The sequence below is a fragment of the Epinephelus lanceolatus genome, chromosome 2 (assembly GCF_041903045.1).
Source record: "Epinephelus lanceolatus isolate andai-2023 chromosome 2, ASM4190304v1, whole genome shotgun sequence".
NCBI classification, from domain to species: Eukaryota; Metazoa; Chordata; class Actinopteri; order Perciformes; family Serranidae; genus Epinephelus; species Epinephelus lanceolatus.
The window spans coordinates 9,057,169-9,074,224 of NC_135735.1; the positions used below are offsets into that span (position 1 = coordinate 9,057,169).

Consider the following 17,056-nt stretch of genomic DNA (forward strand, 5'->3'; position numbering starts at 1 on the left):
GAGGAATATTTACTTGTTTTCTGCGGGTGTTTTTATGAGGATGTGGATGTTTCAGATCAATTTCAGGAGTAAAGTCTTGGTCTTGTCTCGGCCTTGATACACTCTGGTCCTGGTCATGACTTGTCTCAGTTTAGGTGGTCTTGACAACATCACTGCTAAATCATCATCATTGTCTGTGCCTGTAACAAGTGAGGGATAAATTTACTTGTCTGAAGGACAAATGCCTCAAAAAGTTGACGTTGAGCTCTGTCATCTTCCCTGCTCTCCTCTGCTGGCCGTGAACCTCGGGGTGTTTGTATTGGAATAAATGTTGATGTAGTGATACAGTACAGGCTCAGAAAAGCAGCATCCTCAGGCCACAGTCCATCTCTACATGGCAGCTTGTACTCCGATACAAGACGCAGATTAGAACAACTTCGGCTGCAGGGTCACTCCGGCGTCTACACTCAACCCCTTTACCCCCAAACAATAATCTGTAGACTTGTCTGTCTGAGAAATAATTCAGCTCCCTCTCATATATTTTCTTCCTGATGCTGCTTCAGTATGCTGCTGTCATACAAGTACAAAAATACTTTGTAATTTTCCCACATCTTATATCATCTCCAAGCTCTTTCTTCTGTCATTGATCATTGTGTTCCACTAGGTCCTATCATTAATCATTTCATTGACTGTCTCTCTTGTTAGGAGGGCACTTTGGCTTTGACCCTTACTCTACTGGCTGGCTGAAATATTGATGCTTTTTAAATACAAGTGTTTTACAGTTTCATTTAAAATCACTCTAGATTTGACTACACAGCAAAAATGTTAAACACTGATTTCTGATACAGCTGTTGTTATCTACATCCTCTTTCTGAGACAGTATGAAGGGTCCCTCGACCCATTTTAAGTACAGTTTACTCGTTATTAGGAGTACTACTCACCCTGTGAAAACACTGGAGAATGTCCTCTTTGGATCTCTAAAGTTTGGAAAAAAAATATAGAGTTGCACTATTGGAAATGTAGAATCTACTGCTTTCGGAGTCTGACCCATATTTGGGACTAAAAGTCAGAATATCTCCCTGCAGCTTGGATTTTGACTGTGTTGACTTTGTTTAATCTGCCTGTTGTGGGCCCTCCAACTTTATGGAAGTGTAATATTACATTTCTGGAGTATCAGTTTATGAGAAATTCTAACTGATCCTTCGCTAAGTCCTGCCCCAGACAAAGACTAACCAATTATAACGTAGCATCGAGCCGCTCAGACCAGGGTCCGACAACAACACAGCTGTGCTCCATTGACTCTAATGCAGTCGTTTCAGATTTCCTTCATTTTCAGGCTGGTGTTGTGGATTTGGAGCTAAATGTTGTGCCTGGGGCACGTCGTGTATTAATGATACTCGTTACCTGGAGAGGTTGGAAAAAGATATACGTTTCTTCCCTGTTCCATAACCAAAATCAAACCCTGAAAAGTGTAGGGTTAGCTAGCTAGCTACTGAAGATACAGCCTACTGAATGTATACACGTGCTGCTTTTGCTGTTTAATGATTAGAAAAGTGAAAAAAAGACCGACCCTGCTGTACAGGAACCAGTGAAGGGAAGCGGTGTAACCAGCTGTGTAAGAACAGTATTTGACTTCTCCTGGAGATCCCCAACAGTCCGTTGGCAGAGGTCTGACTGCTGGTGGTACGGGGGCAAAGCCAAACACTGTTCATCTGCACATACTGTGATTCCACACAGTTGGTTCGTTAGTTAATGGCCAGAAAAGTGTTCCTGCAAAACAAAATGATGCCACAGTGAAGTTGATCTTGTGGATATAAAATCACATCATCATTATATCCTGTTAGACATTTGTGTGAAATTTTGTTGTAACTGGCACATGAATTCTTGAGTTATGGCCAAAACAAGTTTAGAGAAGTCACAGTGACCTTGACCTTTGACCAATCAAATTGGTTCATCTTTGAGTCCAAGTGGACGTTTGTGCCAATTTTTTGAGAAATTTTCAAGAAGCATTCTCAAGATATCACATCCACAAGACTGGGACAGATGGGTGGACAGATTCAGATACATTCATTTTACGTAACTGCTTATCCTGCTATGGATCACAGGGGAGAGAAGAAGCGGAGAGAAGAACTCTACACCCTGGACAGGTCACCAGACTATCACAGGGCTGACACATAGAGACAAACAACCAGTCACACTCACATTCACACCTACGGACAATTTAGAGTCACCAATTAACCTGCATGTCTTTGGACTGTGTGAGGAAGCTGGATTACCGGGAGAAAACCTACACTGACACGAGGAAAACATGCAAACTCCGCACAGAAGGGTTCACTCACCCCAGGCTTCAAACCAGGAACCCAGGATATACAGACAACCTGAAAGCATTACGCCTCAAGCCACGGCTATCACTGGCACGAAAACAAAAAAAAATTTAAAAATAAGGAAAATATACACGGCGGTACAACAATTTTGCAGTCCTTAAAAGTTACTAAACTGTCACAACAAGCCCATATTTGTCTGTTTGGTGACATTATTCTCCTCATTTTTTCACCATATTTTAGCTTTTATATCTCATTTTACAAGCAATAAAAATAAATATTTCATTGTCCAGACTCTGGCTTTCATACTTTAAAGAAAGCAAGAAAAAAAGATTTTACATAGAAACAAATAGTCCTGCTCCCCCACTAAGACCACTGGTCATCACTGCTCTCAGAGCAGACACAAAATACTACAATAAATCATAACATCATAATTTTATCAATGAAATTCCTTCATCACACTAATGCTGACAGCACATTATACACTTAGCCTGAATTAGACGCTGTCAATACTAAAGTAGATCACGTTAGAACAAAGCTGGTACGTTGCCAAGTTACAACACTGTAATTAACAGCTTCTCATGTTAATGAGCGAGCGCTCTGTCATTAGCAGGGGCCTCAGGTTTTTCCATGTCTCTGGATTAATAAGATGCTAACAATCTGCAGACTCAGGAGCTGCACCTGCTTTTGGCTAGAAACAAGCCTTTCCCAAGCTGTATCATAGAAACAGTGACAGGCTGCAGTGTACGCCCAGACAGAGAGCTGATATAATATTCCTCTCATTTCTCTGTAAAGATGTTCATCAGCTCGGCCTTTCAGGATTCTGGTTTTCTGAATTTTAAGGCAGATGTCCTCAGTTTGAGATAAAAACATGCAGTTCTGCAGAAGAAAAGCGTGCACTGATTTCACTGCTGTTGTTTGACTTTTGTTCCAAGTGAAAGAATATTTTATATTCTTGTTGAGTCTTTATATAAAGTCTTCTTCAAGCCAAAAGGTCCTGTTGATTAAGACAACTTAGACATTAACATGTATCACTGCACCAATCATACAGTATGATTAAAAAAAGCTAATGAGCAACAATACGGAGCCCGATTATCTGCAGACGACTCTTCCTCTCAAAAAGAAACAAGCACGGTGATTTAAAGTGGTAAAAACACTGAATAAAGCAGTTTCAAATTAAAAAGTCAGGGTTTTTCCGATGCTCTCATCACAGAGGGGCTGCTAACTACAGAGATGGATGCGAAAATACGAAAAGCCCTATCTAGAGCCAGTGTTTGGTTTGTCTGTTCTGAACTTGTGTAGCAACATGGCGGTATAGCATGGCGATCTAGGTAGACGAGGACCCTCTTCCTTAGTAGATACAAATGGCTCATTCTAAGGTAACGAAAACAGGATTACTTATTGGGTGATTATGCACTAAAGAAAACACACTTATTATATTCCATTTCTGCCACTGGACCTTTAAAAGAAATTTGGTTATCTGCGGACCTACTGTTCTGAGAGCTTGTCTTTGCATAAGGACTAGCAAAAGGGGTTCAGCTATCCTGCCTCTGTCCAAAGGTGATAAAAAATCCACTTATCACCACCTCTTATCCACCTCTAAAGCTCATGAATTAACACATGACATCTTGTTTAATATCAGGGGTGGCGCCAGATATTGGTAACATTTGGTTCTTTGCCCAAACATAAGGAGGTCCAGGGGCATGCTCACCTGTGGAAAAGTTTTCCCAATTTCCAGCAGCTATATGCAGTGTTTTTAAAGTCATTTAAGATATAAGACTGTTTAAGAATATTTAACATAATTTGGGAAAAAACATGATAGTTGAGAACAGCCTCTATCCTGTGTCTAATTGTTCTCCATCTGTCCTCATGACTCTGAAACCATAACACAACAAATGAGTTGAGGATGACTCATTTTCACTCCTGCCACCTAGAAAGGGGCAAAAATGGTCTGATGTTACTATTTTTAGGGTCCGGATGGTGTAAACACTAATCTTTAAACTTATTTTTGTTATATCATGGTGGAGCAGAGCTCACAGAATGAATGTTTATTTAACACATCTGCTACATTCAAATCTATCCCGTAATAATCTGGACTGCGCTAAATGCAAATCAAAGATCCCCGACAATGCCAAGTAAATATGGGCTTCAATACTCTGAACTGAATATTAGGCTTCCAAAGGAACATTTACTCAATGAGATATCTGTGGGGAATAGCATAGCAGGAGAAACAACATCAGCATACATTATTATCTGAATGACACAAAGTCGAAGGTATTTGAAAAATTCTAAATTATTCTGGGCTGTATGAGAAAACAAAAGAGCTCCAGAAGGCATCATATATATTGATAAATTGTACGTTTTTAGTGGTGTGTTGTCTGTCTGTCGACTTACCTATCTACTTACCTACCTGCCTACCTGCCTACCTATCGACTTACCTACCTACCTACCTATCGACCTCTCTATCAACCTACTTACCTACCCACCTATCTTTCTATCTGTCCATCTGCCTATCTATTGATTGACCTATCTATCTATCTGTCTATCTATCTATCTATCTATCTACCTACCTATCTATCTATCTATCCACCTCTCTATCGACCTACCTACCTACCTATTTACCTATCTATCGACTTACCTATCTTTCTATCTGTCCATCTACCTATCTACCTTCTATCCATCTACTGACCAACCTACCTACCTTCCTATCTAGCCATCCATCCATCCACCTACCTACCTATCGACCTCTCTATTGACCTACTTACCTACCTGTCTTTCTATCTGTCCATCTATCTATCTATCTATCTATCTGTCCATCTATCTATCTATCTATCTATCATCCATCCATCCATCCATCGACCTCTCTATCGACCTACCTACTTGCCTATCTATCTATCGACTTACCTACCTATCTTTCTATCTGTCCATCTACCTATCTACCTACCTACCATCCATCCATCCATCCATCCACCCAAATGGCTAAACTGCAGCTATTTCCCTTTGTCCAGCCTTTATGCTAAGCTAAGCTAACGCTCTCCTAGGTTTATCTTTAGTGGACACACAGTGGAACAGCTCCTCTCATCTAACATTCGGCTATAAGGTGAAAAGCACATTCCCAAAATGTTGCACTCTTCCTTTAACAACAGTGCAGAGGAAAATAAGAAGTGGCAGCATCATCGTACATTAGGACCCATTGCAATAATGGCTCAAGTGCAGAAACAAATACGCAAGATTTTGCCTGCTGAGCTGTTTCTAAATTTAGTGTTGCCTACAGAAGAGAGCCACTGATCAGCAGGTGCTTTACTGGAGCTTTCGGATATACTGCAACCTCTATATTTTCATTTCCACCTGTCAGGAAAGAGGTGAGGCCTGCTCTTTTCCTTATAGGATGACCTCCCCTTCTCAGCATGAAAACTTGGATGGCAGGATTATTGAATTTTAGGGGTCAGTCACTTTGTTGGGGACAAAGAGGGAAACTGTTGGTGGGACATTTAATCTCTCCATCGGCCTTTATGACTTTAAAGTCACTCTGCTATCTGGCTGCTACATCTACAGACAATTTCTCCTGCGCTGACTTGTGACATTTCATCAGTGTTGACAAATTGTCGGAGGCGTTAACGACGACAGAACAGAGCAGGTTGAAATGTGTGACTGATGATTTTGATTAAAGACAGCTGAGATATCAAAGGAAAAATTTAAAATATAATGAAAAAACAGGCAAAACTTCAGTGATACCTGTTTATTTTAATATCAAGTCATGTGACACAAAGATAAGTCAATGTAGGACGGACAGGTTTCTTTAAAAGGACAGACAGCTGGATATGTCTCCAGGAAAGCGCCCGCAGTACGTGTTTCCTGCGTTACACGCCGTGCACTTGCAGTTTCTGGCCACAGGGTAGGTGACGCCCACTGGACATCCTTGGAAGTGTTTCACCTCATAGGTCCAGTCCCCGTTGCAGACTTTCTGTTCAGCCCAGTCATCAGGGCCAATGTAGACCGGATCCTTTCAACCAACACCAACAGACGACAGTGAATGATTCAACAAATGAGTAGGTGACTCGTGATAACATGACAAATCAGAACAAAAGGAACTTTACTTCAGAGCATTTGAAGTTCTGCTGACTTCTGCCTGCACACATAACAGTACAGAAAATATAAAACCAAAGATTAAGTGACAACATGGCCCTTTGAATGTGAAATTGTGTGTGGGTGTGTTCCAAATCGGATACTTTTTATTTCTAGTAGGTGCTGCAGCTGCCCTTAAAAAGTATGTACTGTTGCATGCAGTATGCACACAATCAGGACACACTACTGTCTCATAACATCACAGCATGAACTTTGACCCTCTTGCATTTATATCTGTTACCTTGGAGATAAAACAAATGTCACTTGCTCTTTGTTAGTTTGCAATGTATGTAGTTTAACTTTAAAGTTATAACTGATTGTAGATTCTAACAGATTGTATTTACCACAGTGAAATTACATCTGCATTTCTCAGTCAGTTATTTTTATAGTTATGTCCTGTTGTTGTTGGTAATCTTTATGATTAGTTTGTTCACTTAAACAATCAGTATTCCAATTATTACTATTCGACTGGTCATCAGTTACTTGAATGCGCCGTTATCCATCATTGTGACTTCTGGCAGCTGTCGATCAGCTGTCATCTGTTGGTGGCTCAGTCGATGTGTATCGTAAAAAAACTCAATCAGACCTCATGTAGTAGAACATCCTGGTATTTCTGGCATACTGCATTTGACATACTATGTATTGGGACATACTAAATCTTTTTCTGGAATACTATATCGTATGGTAGTTTGTGTAGTATGGTACGGTAGTACACACAGTGTGTGTGTGTTTGAGTGCTTACAGATGATCATCCATGATAACAAAGAGACAATGCATGGTTCAAATGGAGACAAAGTGATCATAAAATCTCTAAAAGAAGACATGACTGTAAACTGCTATAATCTGCGCTTGAACAAATATTTGACCATATATAAATCAGGATAGTTCATGTCAGTAATGTTCATAAACCTGGAAGCTGTTTCAAGAAGCAGCTTTACAGGAAACATGCAACAGGTCCTTTTTACATTAGTGCACATTTCAGATTTGAAAAGGTTTTTACTTGTTTTGACTTTATAAAAAGTCCCAACATAGAGAGTAATCAATACCTTTCCAAACACTATAACAGCAATCATATTGTGACAGGTATATACTCTGTAACGGAGGTGAGTTTAACAAGCATACAGGCAGAGAGAATGCACAGGTGCTGTTTGTGTGTTCAGAATCACCCATCACCTTGTGGTAACACTGTCCTTCACATATGGTGGTGTAGATGTACTCGGTGTGGCCGCAGCTCTCCACAGGGATGCTGATGCTGGTCAGATGACAGTCGGAGTGGCAGCCCGGCCCCGCCCCCACCAGTGCCAGCACTGCTGCCATGACAACCAGCTGCATCGTCCGCAGGTCTCACGTCAGATACTTTAAACCACGTCAGAGGAGCCAATAAGTTAATATGGATTAAAGCTTTGTGACTTTTACAGGCATAATGGTGACTCAGTCATTCAGGAGCTCGTAGGTGAAAGGTGGTTAAAGACCTACGGGAGATATTTAGGTTTTGTGTCTCCTTAAAGTTGCATCTACTTCTAACACCTCTGCAGTTACATGGAGAGAATGAAATATTGTCTAGGTAATGTCTAACAGAGCAGAGCAGCTAGGCTTTTTAAATCTACACTAATAAATTATACAGTACCTTTAAATATATTTTATTTCAAAAAATTAAAAATAAGATGATCAACAAATAGTGTGTGTTTGAATTTTTGTTTGGGACTTCTGGGCAAATAATGTACATATATTTGGTTTTGCGTATTTCTTTCATTTTTGTTGTATAAATCTAAAGGTAACAGTACATACATATTTGGGTCATTTTACATATGTATATATGACAGTGCTACACATACATTGGCAGAGTGGCTCGATCAACAGAAATTCTGTTCTTCAGATTTTTATTCACCTGTAAAACTTCTATCAGAACTTAAAGGGTTAATTCACCTGGATGACATCTCTCTAACCACTGAGATAAATTTGCTTTTATTTGTCAAAACTCAGGCACATCCGTCGCTGAGTTTTCCACCCCAATACAACTGAGGTGAATGTAATTTTGTTTGTGGTGCTCAAAAAATTGTTTTAACAGAAAAACTAAGCCTGATAAAAGTTCAAATCAGTTGCATACGTCTAATTATATTATTAAACTTTACAGCAGAATCATCAGTTTGCATGTGAACTACATGAATGTTGAACAGGAAACGTACCTGTAGAGCTCCGTTGTTGCTTGGACCCTCAGTTACACGTCTTGTTTCTTCTATTGCTCTGTGAACATCTGTAGCAGCTGTCAACCTGCAGGCGTCCTCTTCGTTACTTAAATAGTGCTTCTCATAAATCCTTTTAATCTATTCAACCTTCAGCTCGGTGCAGGTTTCCCCCACCTGTTTGGACTTACGAGCAAATCTCTCCCTCAACAGTTCGGGGGAAGGCCCGCAGCTCAAGGCCTTTCCTTCAACACATGAGGAGGAGCAGGTCGGTATCTCCAGACATCTTGTTTAGATTACACGAGTGAAAGGATTAGATGGACCGCAGAAACATAAAAATAAAACTGCCCCCACAGTGAGATGGAAAACACTGACACAAGCATCAGTAATTCATTGGTCACGCTCCATCTTCTCTGCTTTGTCTGTCATTTTTCCAGGGTATTAACTGCAGAGTAGATGAGCGCACACACACACACACACACACACAATATGTAACTCAGTTTTCCTTTTTAAGAAGTCATAGTTATCCTACAAGTCATCCATGATATTAACTCTATCAGTTCATGATGTGTGAGACTGTTGGTCGACACATTTGAATTAGTTTTGAGGGTGAAAAGAATTAAATTATTTTATTTTTTAACCACGTAAAGCCACAAATCATTCTTTTTTTTTATGAAAGACACCATCCCAGTGAATATTGGTAAAGTCTGTGTTGCTTTCGGCCCATCAAGACACACTGTCAGTGTTTTGTTTTATTTATTCCATCATTCGGCAAAAGTCAAAAAAGTATCCCACAGTAGCTTTAAGTATTTTACTGTGCATGATCCAAAAACTGATACATCAACGTCTACAACTGCAGGGAACCTCATATGCACTCTGGATCTGTATGAATAATCTGTCTGCATGAATCATAAATCTACAACTCCAAAGTTTCCCCAAAACATTGTCGTTATTAATGATGTGCAATTTTAGTTTTCACTTGGATTCAGTGGTGGAAGGAGTATTTAAATCAATTACAAAAAAGTACTCCACCTTTCAGAGTATAAACTGTATATTACTGGATCTTTGTATCACTGATGCTTTTTAATGTTGGTCAAGGTGCAGCTAATTTTCCAAACTGTTGGTTAGTTTACTCCATAAACTTTTTTTAAGCTGATCAAATTATTTGTTTGTAAACTCATAGGGTTCTTCGGTTTGTCCCTGTAGGAGAAAGCTTTTGGGGTTCTTGGTAGAACCCTCCATAAAGGCTTCACTTGAAGCCCTCTGTGCAGAGTCTGCATGTTCTCCCTGTGTCAGCGTGGGTTTTCTCCAGGTGCTCCAGCTTCCTCTCACAGTCCAAAGACATGCAGGTTAATTGGTGACTCTAAATTGCCCGTAGGTGTGAATATGAGCGTGAATGGTTGTCTGTCTCTATGTGTCAGCTGTTTTAGTCTGGTGACCTGTGTATTCCGCCTCTCGCCCAATGTCAGCTGGGATAGGCTCCAATGTCCCCGCAACCCCCAACGGGATAAGCGGTTACAGAAAATTAATGCATGAAAGGTTAGCTTGGGGCTAAAGGCCCCACACCAAGCCGACGGTCAGCTGTTGACCAAAGTCGGGCCGTCGGTGAGCGCCTGTCAGCTTAGTTTTTGCGGTGTGTCCTGCACTGTCGGCGGCTTTTCAGCCGATTGAGCAAGTTGAATCAGCGGCGGAGCTTGTCGGTGAGAGAGATCACTCTGATTGGCTGTTCAGGTTTTATTTCCTCGCCCCTGTAGCGAGTGAATCTGCCCGTAGTGAAACCGGGGTTAACTGGTGCTTCCTCCTCAGGCTCCACTTCACTCAGCTGCCCGACAGATCCGCTGCTTCTTCCCACTTTAACCTGAATAACAAACTGGAGCTAGCTGGGAGCGGCTAGCGGAGCGTTAGCCGCAGCATGACCAGAGGGAAGCATAGTTAACCTCCGCTAGTCCCTGAGCTAGCCCCGGCTCTCCGTTTGGATCCAACCGGAGCACCGAGCCCTGGTTTGTTATTCAGGTTAAAGTGGGAAGAAGCAGCAGGTTTGTCGGGCAGCTGAGTGAAGTGGAGCCTGCGGAGGAAACACTGGGACCGTCTGGATGTAACAGTCTGTGGAGGTGCTGCAGTGCTCGGCTGCACAGATAGGAAACCCCTCGGCTGACAGGACGTACCACTCTCTCACTCTGCTCTCTCTCATGCAGGCGCAGAATGCACATGCTACTTAGCCGTTGGATGTAGTCCGTGTAGTGTGTTCAAATGCAACTGACACAGGGCGACTTGAGGCGAAGGAGACAACGCAACAGTTGGCTTCCGTCGCCGCTAGTTCTTTGATGTCAGTTTGGTGTGTCCACACCTTAAGGGAACCACATCCAGCAGCCTTGGACTTCATGAGGTTTCTAAAGGGTCGCTATTGATGTAATCGAGCATAACTCACAACACTCATGGTTCACAACTACAAAGATCCCTTTCTTCAAAAAAGGGTTCACAAGAAGAAAATTCTTCTTGGTCGTCCCTACAGTAGGAACCCTTATGGAACCCTTATTTCTGAGAGTGTAAGCTCTGAATCTGCAGAGTAACATGCTGTAAGTACAAAGTAACATACAATGGAACTTCTACAGTAAAGCACAAGTACCTCAACATTGTCGTTGAGTGCAGCCCTGGAGTAAATGTACTTTGTTTTTTTGTTTCAAACAGCTGAATCAGCCTCCGAGCCTGCTGCTGTCTGTTTTGGAGAAATTCTATAGTCTGCTGCATTCACTAAAAAGTTAGCACTGCACCACAGGCTGGATGGTCTGCAGTGACAGTAGAATATAAGTACTTGGGCAGCAGCCACGGTTCATCCGACTGCTGCTCCGTCTGCCCTTGCAGCCACCAGGGACTCTGGTACTCCAGCATCCTGCCGAACTGCCATATACCTGCCTCACAAGGCTGCAAGGACTATTAGAGAGTGTCACCCTCGTCCTCTAAGGCACTGCTTCCTTTAGCTGAAATACATCATTGTTTGCTTGCATTCTGTCCTTTAATGAACACCAGTCATAGTTGATTAATCTTGTATTCAAAGTAGAACACATCATTAGTCATTTTCTGACTAGTCTGTATAGCAGCTGGTAATTTCTTTTAAAATGAGTGCATCTGCACTGAAGAGTGATTTATTAAGTATGGAGCTGGAACCATTGATATGCTAATTACATAAACACCTTACTTACAGTGAACCTGGAATATGGAAAGGGCAGGTAGGACTTTTAAGTTAATGTCAGTATTATGGTCCTAAAAATAGCTCATTTGTGATTCAGCAAGTTTGAAGAAAACAATACTAAAGATCCAGGCTGTAGCCATGGAGTCATCACGGGGGGACCAAATCTGACAGGGAGTCTGGGGTCCCACACCCCCATCGTTACAGTTCCAATGCAAAATAATGCACTGACTTTAACGTTACTGTATAGAATATATTCAGAATGTTCACTGTTTGCTAGTGTGGTTCGTAATGCATGGATTATATGCTTATACATGCTAACGTTTGTACCAGAATTTATCATAATATTATGAGAAGATAACCATTCATAAAATCATACTTGTCGAATTCAAAGGGGGGACTTTTATTTTGACAAAAATAAAGACATTTACTTTATGGAAGGACTACTGAACAGGGCCAACTGAGCACAGCCACAGCGGCCTAAAGCTTAAAACACACCGGCAACATGGTGTGTCATGTGACACATGTCAAGTGCCGGCCCTAGCACACACCGTATGCATCGCACTGCAGCTCATTAACAGACGACCACACAAAGTTATTACTTCTTTTACTGAAAGATCTGTGCGTCCTCCACCTCTGCATTAGCCTAAAATCATGTGTGGACAGCCCTTAATTAAACTTGATTTCTCACCTGAAGAGCTGATCTCCAGAGCTATGACTCACCAGGCAACATCTTTTTGGCCATTGTCTTTATTAATGACGGGATTGTGGGTCGTTTAGCTCAGAATATTTCTCGACCTCAACAGTGAGTCTCTCATCATCCAATCTTTGTCACACACGAGACACAGCAACAAATCTGTGCCCACGGGCCCATTGTCTGATAATCCGCCCCTGATTTAGATCATAAATTGATGCAGAAAAGAAAGTTGGTGCATAAAAAAGTGTTTGATGGTCAAAATTTTCTGGTGGAGGACCTCCAATAGCCCCATTTCATAAGTGTGACCTGCAGTGTTGAGATGAAACCTACCCCCCTTGCATAACATTTGACTTTTTATAACACTTAACAAAAACTCTCACAGCTGACAGTGATGTAGCATACCTAACACTCATATTAGATTCTAGTTTTTCATTTACTAATAAATCTGATAGTAATCAAATACAGGGCCAAACTGAAAACAGTTGTGTATCATGAAGGCCATCCACTACACAGTGTTTCTTAAGTGACTCAGAGGCTCAATCAGCGAGCGACTCAGGATGCCTCAGTGTTCCTCTGAACAACTCAGAAGGTCGTTTGTTCCAGCAGCTGTCAGATTTTTTAATGAACACTTTCAGATGTGATCTCAGCTGCTGAGTATGTCTCAAATGGCTTTTTATGATATTATTCATTTGTTGTATTTTGCACTTGTATTTGTTGTGTACTGTACCAGTTGAGTTGCTTCTGGTGACAAATGGGTTTCCCCTTGGGGATTGATAAAGCTTTCCGGAGAGACAGCACAGTGTTTGACATGGATTCTGCCTACTCACAGTAGTCAAGTAACAGCTTCTAGGTACAGGGTACGGCAACACCACTTGGACAAACCAACCGCAGGACTGCACTATAATGCTATGGTGTATTTACACTGAATGCAATGCAAGTGTTTTGCATGGTGAGAGTCAATGCAAAGATGCAAACAGACACAAACAGATGCCAATTTGCAGCAGGCAACGTAAATGAGGCTACACAAAGATGTAAACTTTTTGCTATTTGTATGTATTTGCAGCAGTTGAAATTTTTCTGTTTCAGCGAGAAATGTGTGTGACACTCTGTCATGAAAAACTTTCAGCATTGAGATCTAGTTGATCTCGTCAGATTCCCCTGACTTTGGTGAGAATCAGATATGGAGGACAAATATTGTGGAAAGTTAACTACAGAAGGAGTGATGTGGTGGCGGTTTGCAGCTGAGCATGAAACGGTCGGAATGACGCTGGAATTCCACTGGATGCGTGTCCGTTGCGGAATGGCTGTGCTGGTTATTCGCTGCGTGCTCCGCCGTCCGTCAACCCCCATCGGCTGCGTTTGCTGTGTGGAATGGTGCAGCTCCACCGGACAGCGGGAGTCAACAAGGACCAACGAAATCTCGTGAATTCACACATAATCCCGTGATATAACAAGATGTAGTTTCTATAAACAGAACCACAAAACCAGAGCAGTAGTAGGAAGACATCTTGGTGCACCTCCATGATTAGCATCTCCTCGTCCATGGTGTCAACGGGGTGAAATGACGTCTTTAAACCTCTGACCTTTTGACTTCAGGCCTGCCTCCGCCCATTATGACGTTTTCAAAGTGTAGTGCAGGGAAATATGTGTATTTTATTTTGAAAATTAACCGGATATTTCATTTTGTTTCTGCTTCCTGCCCCACACGATCTGCTCTGTGCTGAATTGCTGCATTGTGCTCCGGCGTCCAGCAAAAATAGAAGTCCTGCGTATCCGTTGCGGAGGGCTCCAGAGCGCTGCAGCTGTGACGGAGCCGGAACGCAGCACAGCTGCAGCCGATGGAAGCACACGTTGACTAGAATTGAATCCTAGCGGCTCCGCTGCTGTTCCGGAGCGCAGACGCAACCAACACGCATCTGGTGGAATTTGGGGGTGAGAGTCAGCACCTCCAAATCTGAGGCCCTGGTTCTCTGCCGGAAAATGGTGGATTGCCCCCTAAAGTTTGGGAGTGAGTTACTGCCCCAAGTGAGGGAGTTCAAGTATTCCAGGGTCTTGTTCACGAGTGAGGGTAGAATGGAGCATGGGATGGATCACTGTTGTGGTGAAGAGGGAGCTGAGCTGGAAGGCAAAGCTTTCAATTTACTGGTCCATCTATGTACCATCCTTCACCTATGGTCATGAGCTCTGGGTAATGACAGAAAGAATGTGGTCACAGATACAAGCGGCCAAAACGGGTTTCGTCCATGGGGTGGCTGGAGCTTGGACATCTGGGGGGAGCTCGGAGTAGAGCCGCTGCTCCTTCGCATCGGAAAGGGGTCAGTTGAGGTGGTTCGGGCATCTGATCAGGATCCTCCTGGGCGCCTCCTGTTTGAGGTGTTTCAGGCACGTCCCACTGGTAGGAGGCCCCGGGGCAGACCCAGAACACGCTGGAGGGATTGCATATCTCATCTGGCCTGGGAACACGTCGGGGTCCCCCAGAAGGAGCTGGAAAGTGTTGCTGGGGAGAGGGACATCTGGAATACTTTGCTTGTCCTGCTGCCCCCACGATCCAGCTGAAAATGATGAATGGAGTGAAGTGGTGTTGTGCTGCCATGACAACATGTAAAATAAGAGTGTTACCGTCTTGGTTCACCCTGATTCAGAGCATGGAGCCTCAGTATTTACCTTGTTTACGTCACTTTATTTCAGCTCTTGGTTGTACTTTACTGCAAACGAAGCCAGCCTTTAGCTGCTTCTCCTGGTTCGTTAGCACAGCTGTCGTGGGCGAATATGTGACGGTTACAAAGACACTCCAGCAGCTGTAAATGCACGAGTAATGCAACACCAAAATTCTCATCAGAGTCTGTGTCAACACACCTTTAGAATCAGCAGTAATAATAATGGCACTTTGTTAAGTTTATTTATGATTATAATTGTGTGGTTGCCTGTTGTAGCATAGCATTTTTAAAATAATATATTAAGGGGGATATTTTTGAATATTGGGGCAGATGTGTCCCCTCCAATATATATTATAGTTATGGTCTTGCTAAAGAGGTCCCAGTGAGCATCTAATGTCTCTTTTGCGCAGCTGAAGAGGAGAAGGCCTGCCCTGTATTGTCACATTAACGTCTACTGGGAGTCAATTTTGAAGTGATGGACGAGGTGAAGGTTTCAGTGCCCAGGATGATTTTCTGGTTCATAACTCTAAGCACTACTATAAAAAAAAAGCTCATTTGGGTGTAACAGCTCAAACAAGCCTTATATGAAGCCACACATAAAACAGCTCTGAGTCGTACATCTTGCTGACATCACAGATTTGTGTCACGGTTCATTGGTTTGAGCTCTGGAACAGAGTTTTTTATCAACACACCGTAAACACAACCATAACAGGACTGACAACATCCACAAACCCACTCAGTCACACCTTGCTCCCCTTTCTGCAGAGCCTCGCCTCCTCCATCTGCTACTGTACCCAGTCTGTAGTCGCTGGCAGGAACAGACTCCTTTAAAAGAAATCATTGTGTGTCGCATGCAAAAAAAGCACCAGCGAGGCCCTGAACACACCGCATCACCCCACGCTCACGTTTTCACCCTCCTTCCATCAGGTCCAAACAAACGCCTCCACAGCGCTGCCAAGGACAAGACTTTTGTTTGGTGACTGTGCTGCTGGATGTTTCTGTGTGGATGTAGGTGGTAGGTGTGTTTATGTGTATCGACTGCTGATGATTCTCCACCTTCAGTCCTCTGTTCTCTGCTCTCCCTGTTTATATCTAATCTCATTCCATATTCATTGCTTTATGTCTTTTATTAGCATGTCTGTGATCCTTTGTTAAATATCTTGTGACCACATGATTCAGAACATACTAGCTGTGGTCTGTTAAACTGGGTGGTTCAGGACTGCAGCCAGGATTTTAAAAAAACACTGATTGCTCCAACACAACCCCACCCACATGAGACATTATAGACAAGTCACTAAAAAAAATCCTGGCAAAGTTTTTGCATATAAAAAATCTGCAAAGCCAACATTTTATTTATTCATGTAACTATTACATCTTCCTACATTAGAGTCTAAGAGTTGTTCTCTGTGCTCCACAATTATTTCTGCTTTAAAAACATACACATTTTAATATTTAGACTGCAACAAGTGTAATATTTGTGTGATGATAGGATGTAAAATCCTTTTCACGTAATGCATTTAGCGTTGTATTTTATCACCTTTAATTTGTGCATCAAGGTGATTTGATCATATTGTGATATCTTGTTACAAAATGGTATTAATATGCTCAGAATAAGTTACTCTGAGGTTCTGTTTTACACATATGAAATATTTTGTTTGATGTATAAAACACTGCAGCACTGACTGAAACTTCAAAGTGCTCCACTGATTCAGCTTTGCACTCCTGCAACAGTGTCAGACTCATGATGGACAGTTTAAAAAGCAAAAAGGATCATTAGCGATGCAGCAGAACCACAGATATTGTCTTTTTTATTCTACTGTAGTCTACTTTCTTGACAAAAGCAAGAGTCTACATTACCCACAATGCAGCTGGATTCAAGTGTAGCTGCTAATGAAGCCTCGAGCTGC

The 17,056-nt window shown here is 42.2% G+C and overlaps 1 protein-coding gene across 1 annotated transcript; it reads right to left on the minus strand.

Moving 5' to 3' along the window:
* Positions 1–6,024: 6,024 nt before the first annotated feature.
* LOC117257945 (gonadotropin subunit beta-1) lies at positions 6,025–8,760 on the minus strand. Its single transcript, XM_033628368.2, has 3 exons — positions 8,612–8,760; positions 7,599–7,781; positions 6,025–6,303 (listed from the first exon to the last, which is right to left on the minus strand). The coding sequence occupies exons 2-3, from the start codon at positions 7,755–7,757 to the stop codon at positions 6,100–6,102; spliced, it is 363 nt and encodes a 120-aa protein (XP_033484259.1). The 5' UTR covers positions 7,758–7,781; positions 8,612–8,760; the 3' UTR covers positions 6,025–6,099.
* Between the last annotated feature and the right edge of the window lie 8,296 nt (positions 8,761–17,056).

What these genes read in the sequence shown, in the direction of transcription:
- LOC117257945 (XM_033628368.2), bottom strand. Translation starts at nt 7,757, where the DNA reads ATGCAGCTGGTTGTCATGGCAGCAGTGCTGGCACTGGTGGGGGCGGGG. An exon ending in AAGGACAGTGTTACCACAAG is followed by an intron (nt 6,304 to 7,598) that starts GTGATGGGTGAT and finishes GTTGGTTGAAAG; the next exon opens with GATCCGGTCTACATTGGCCC.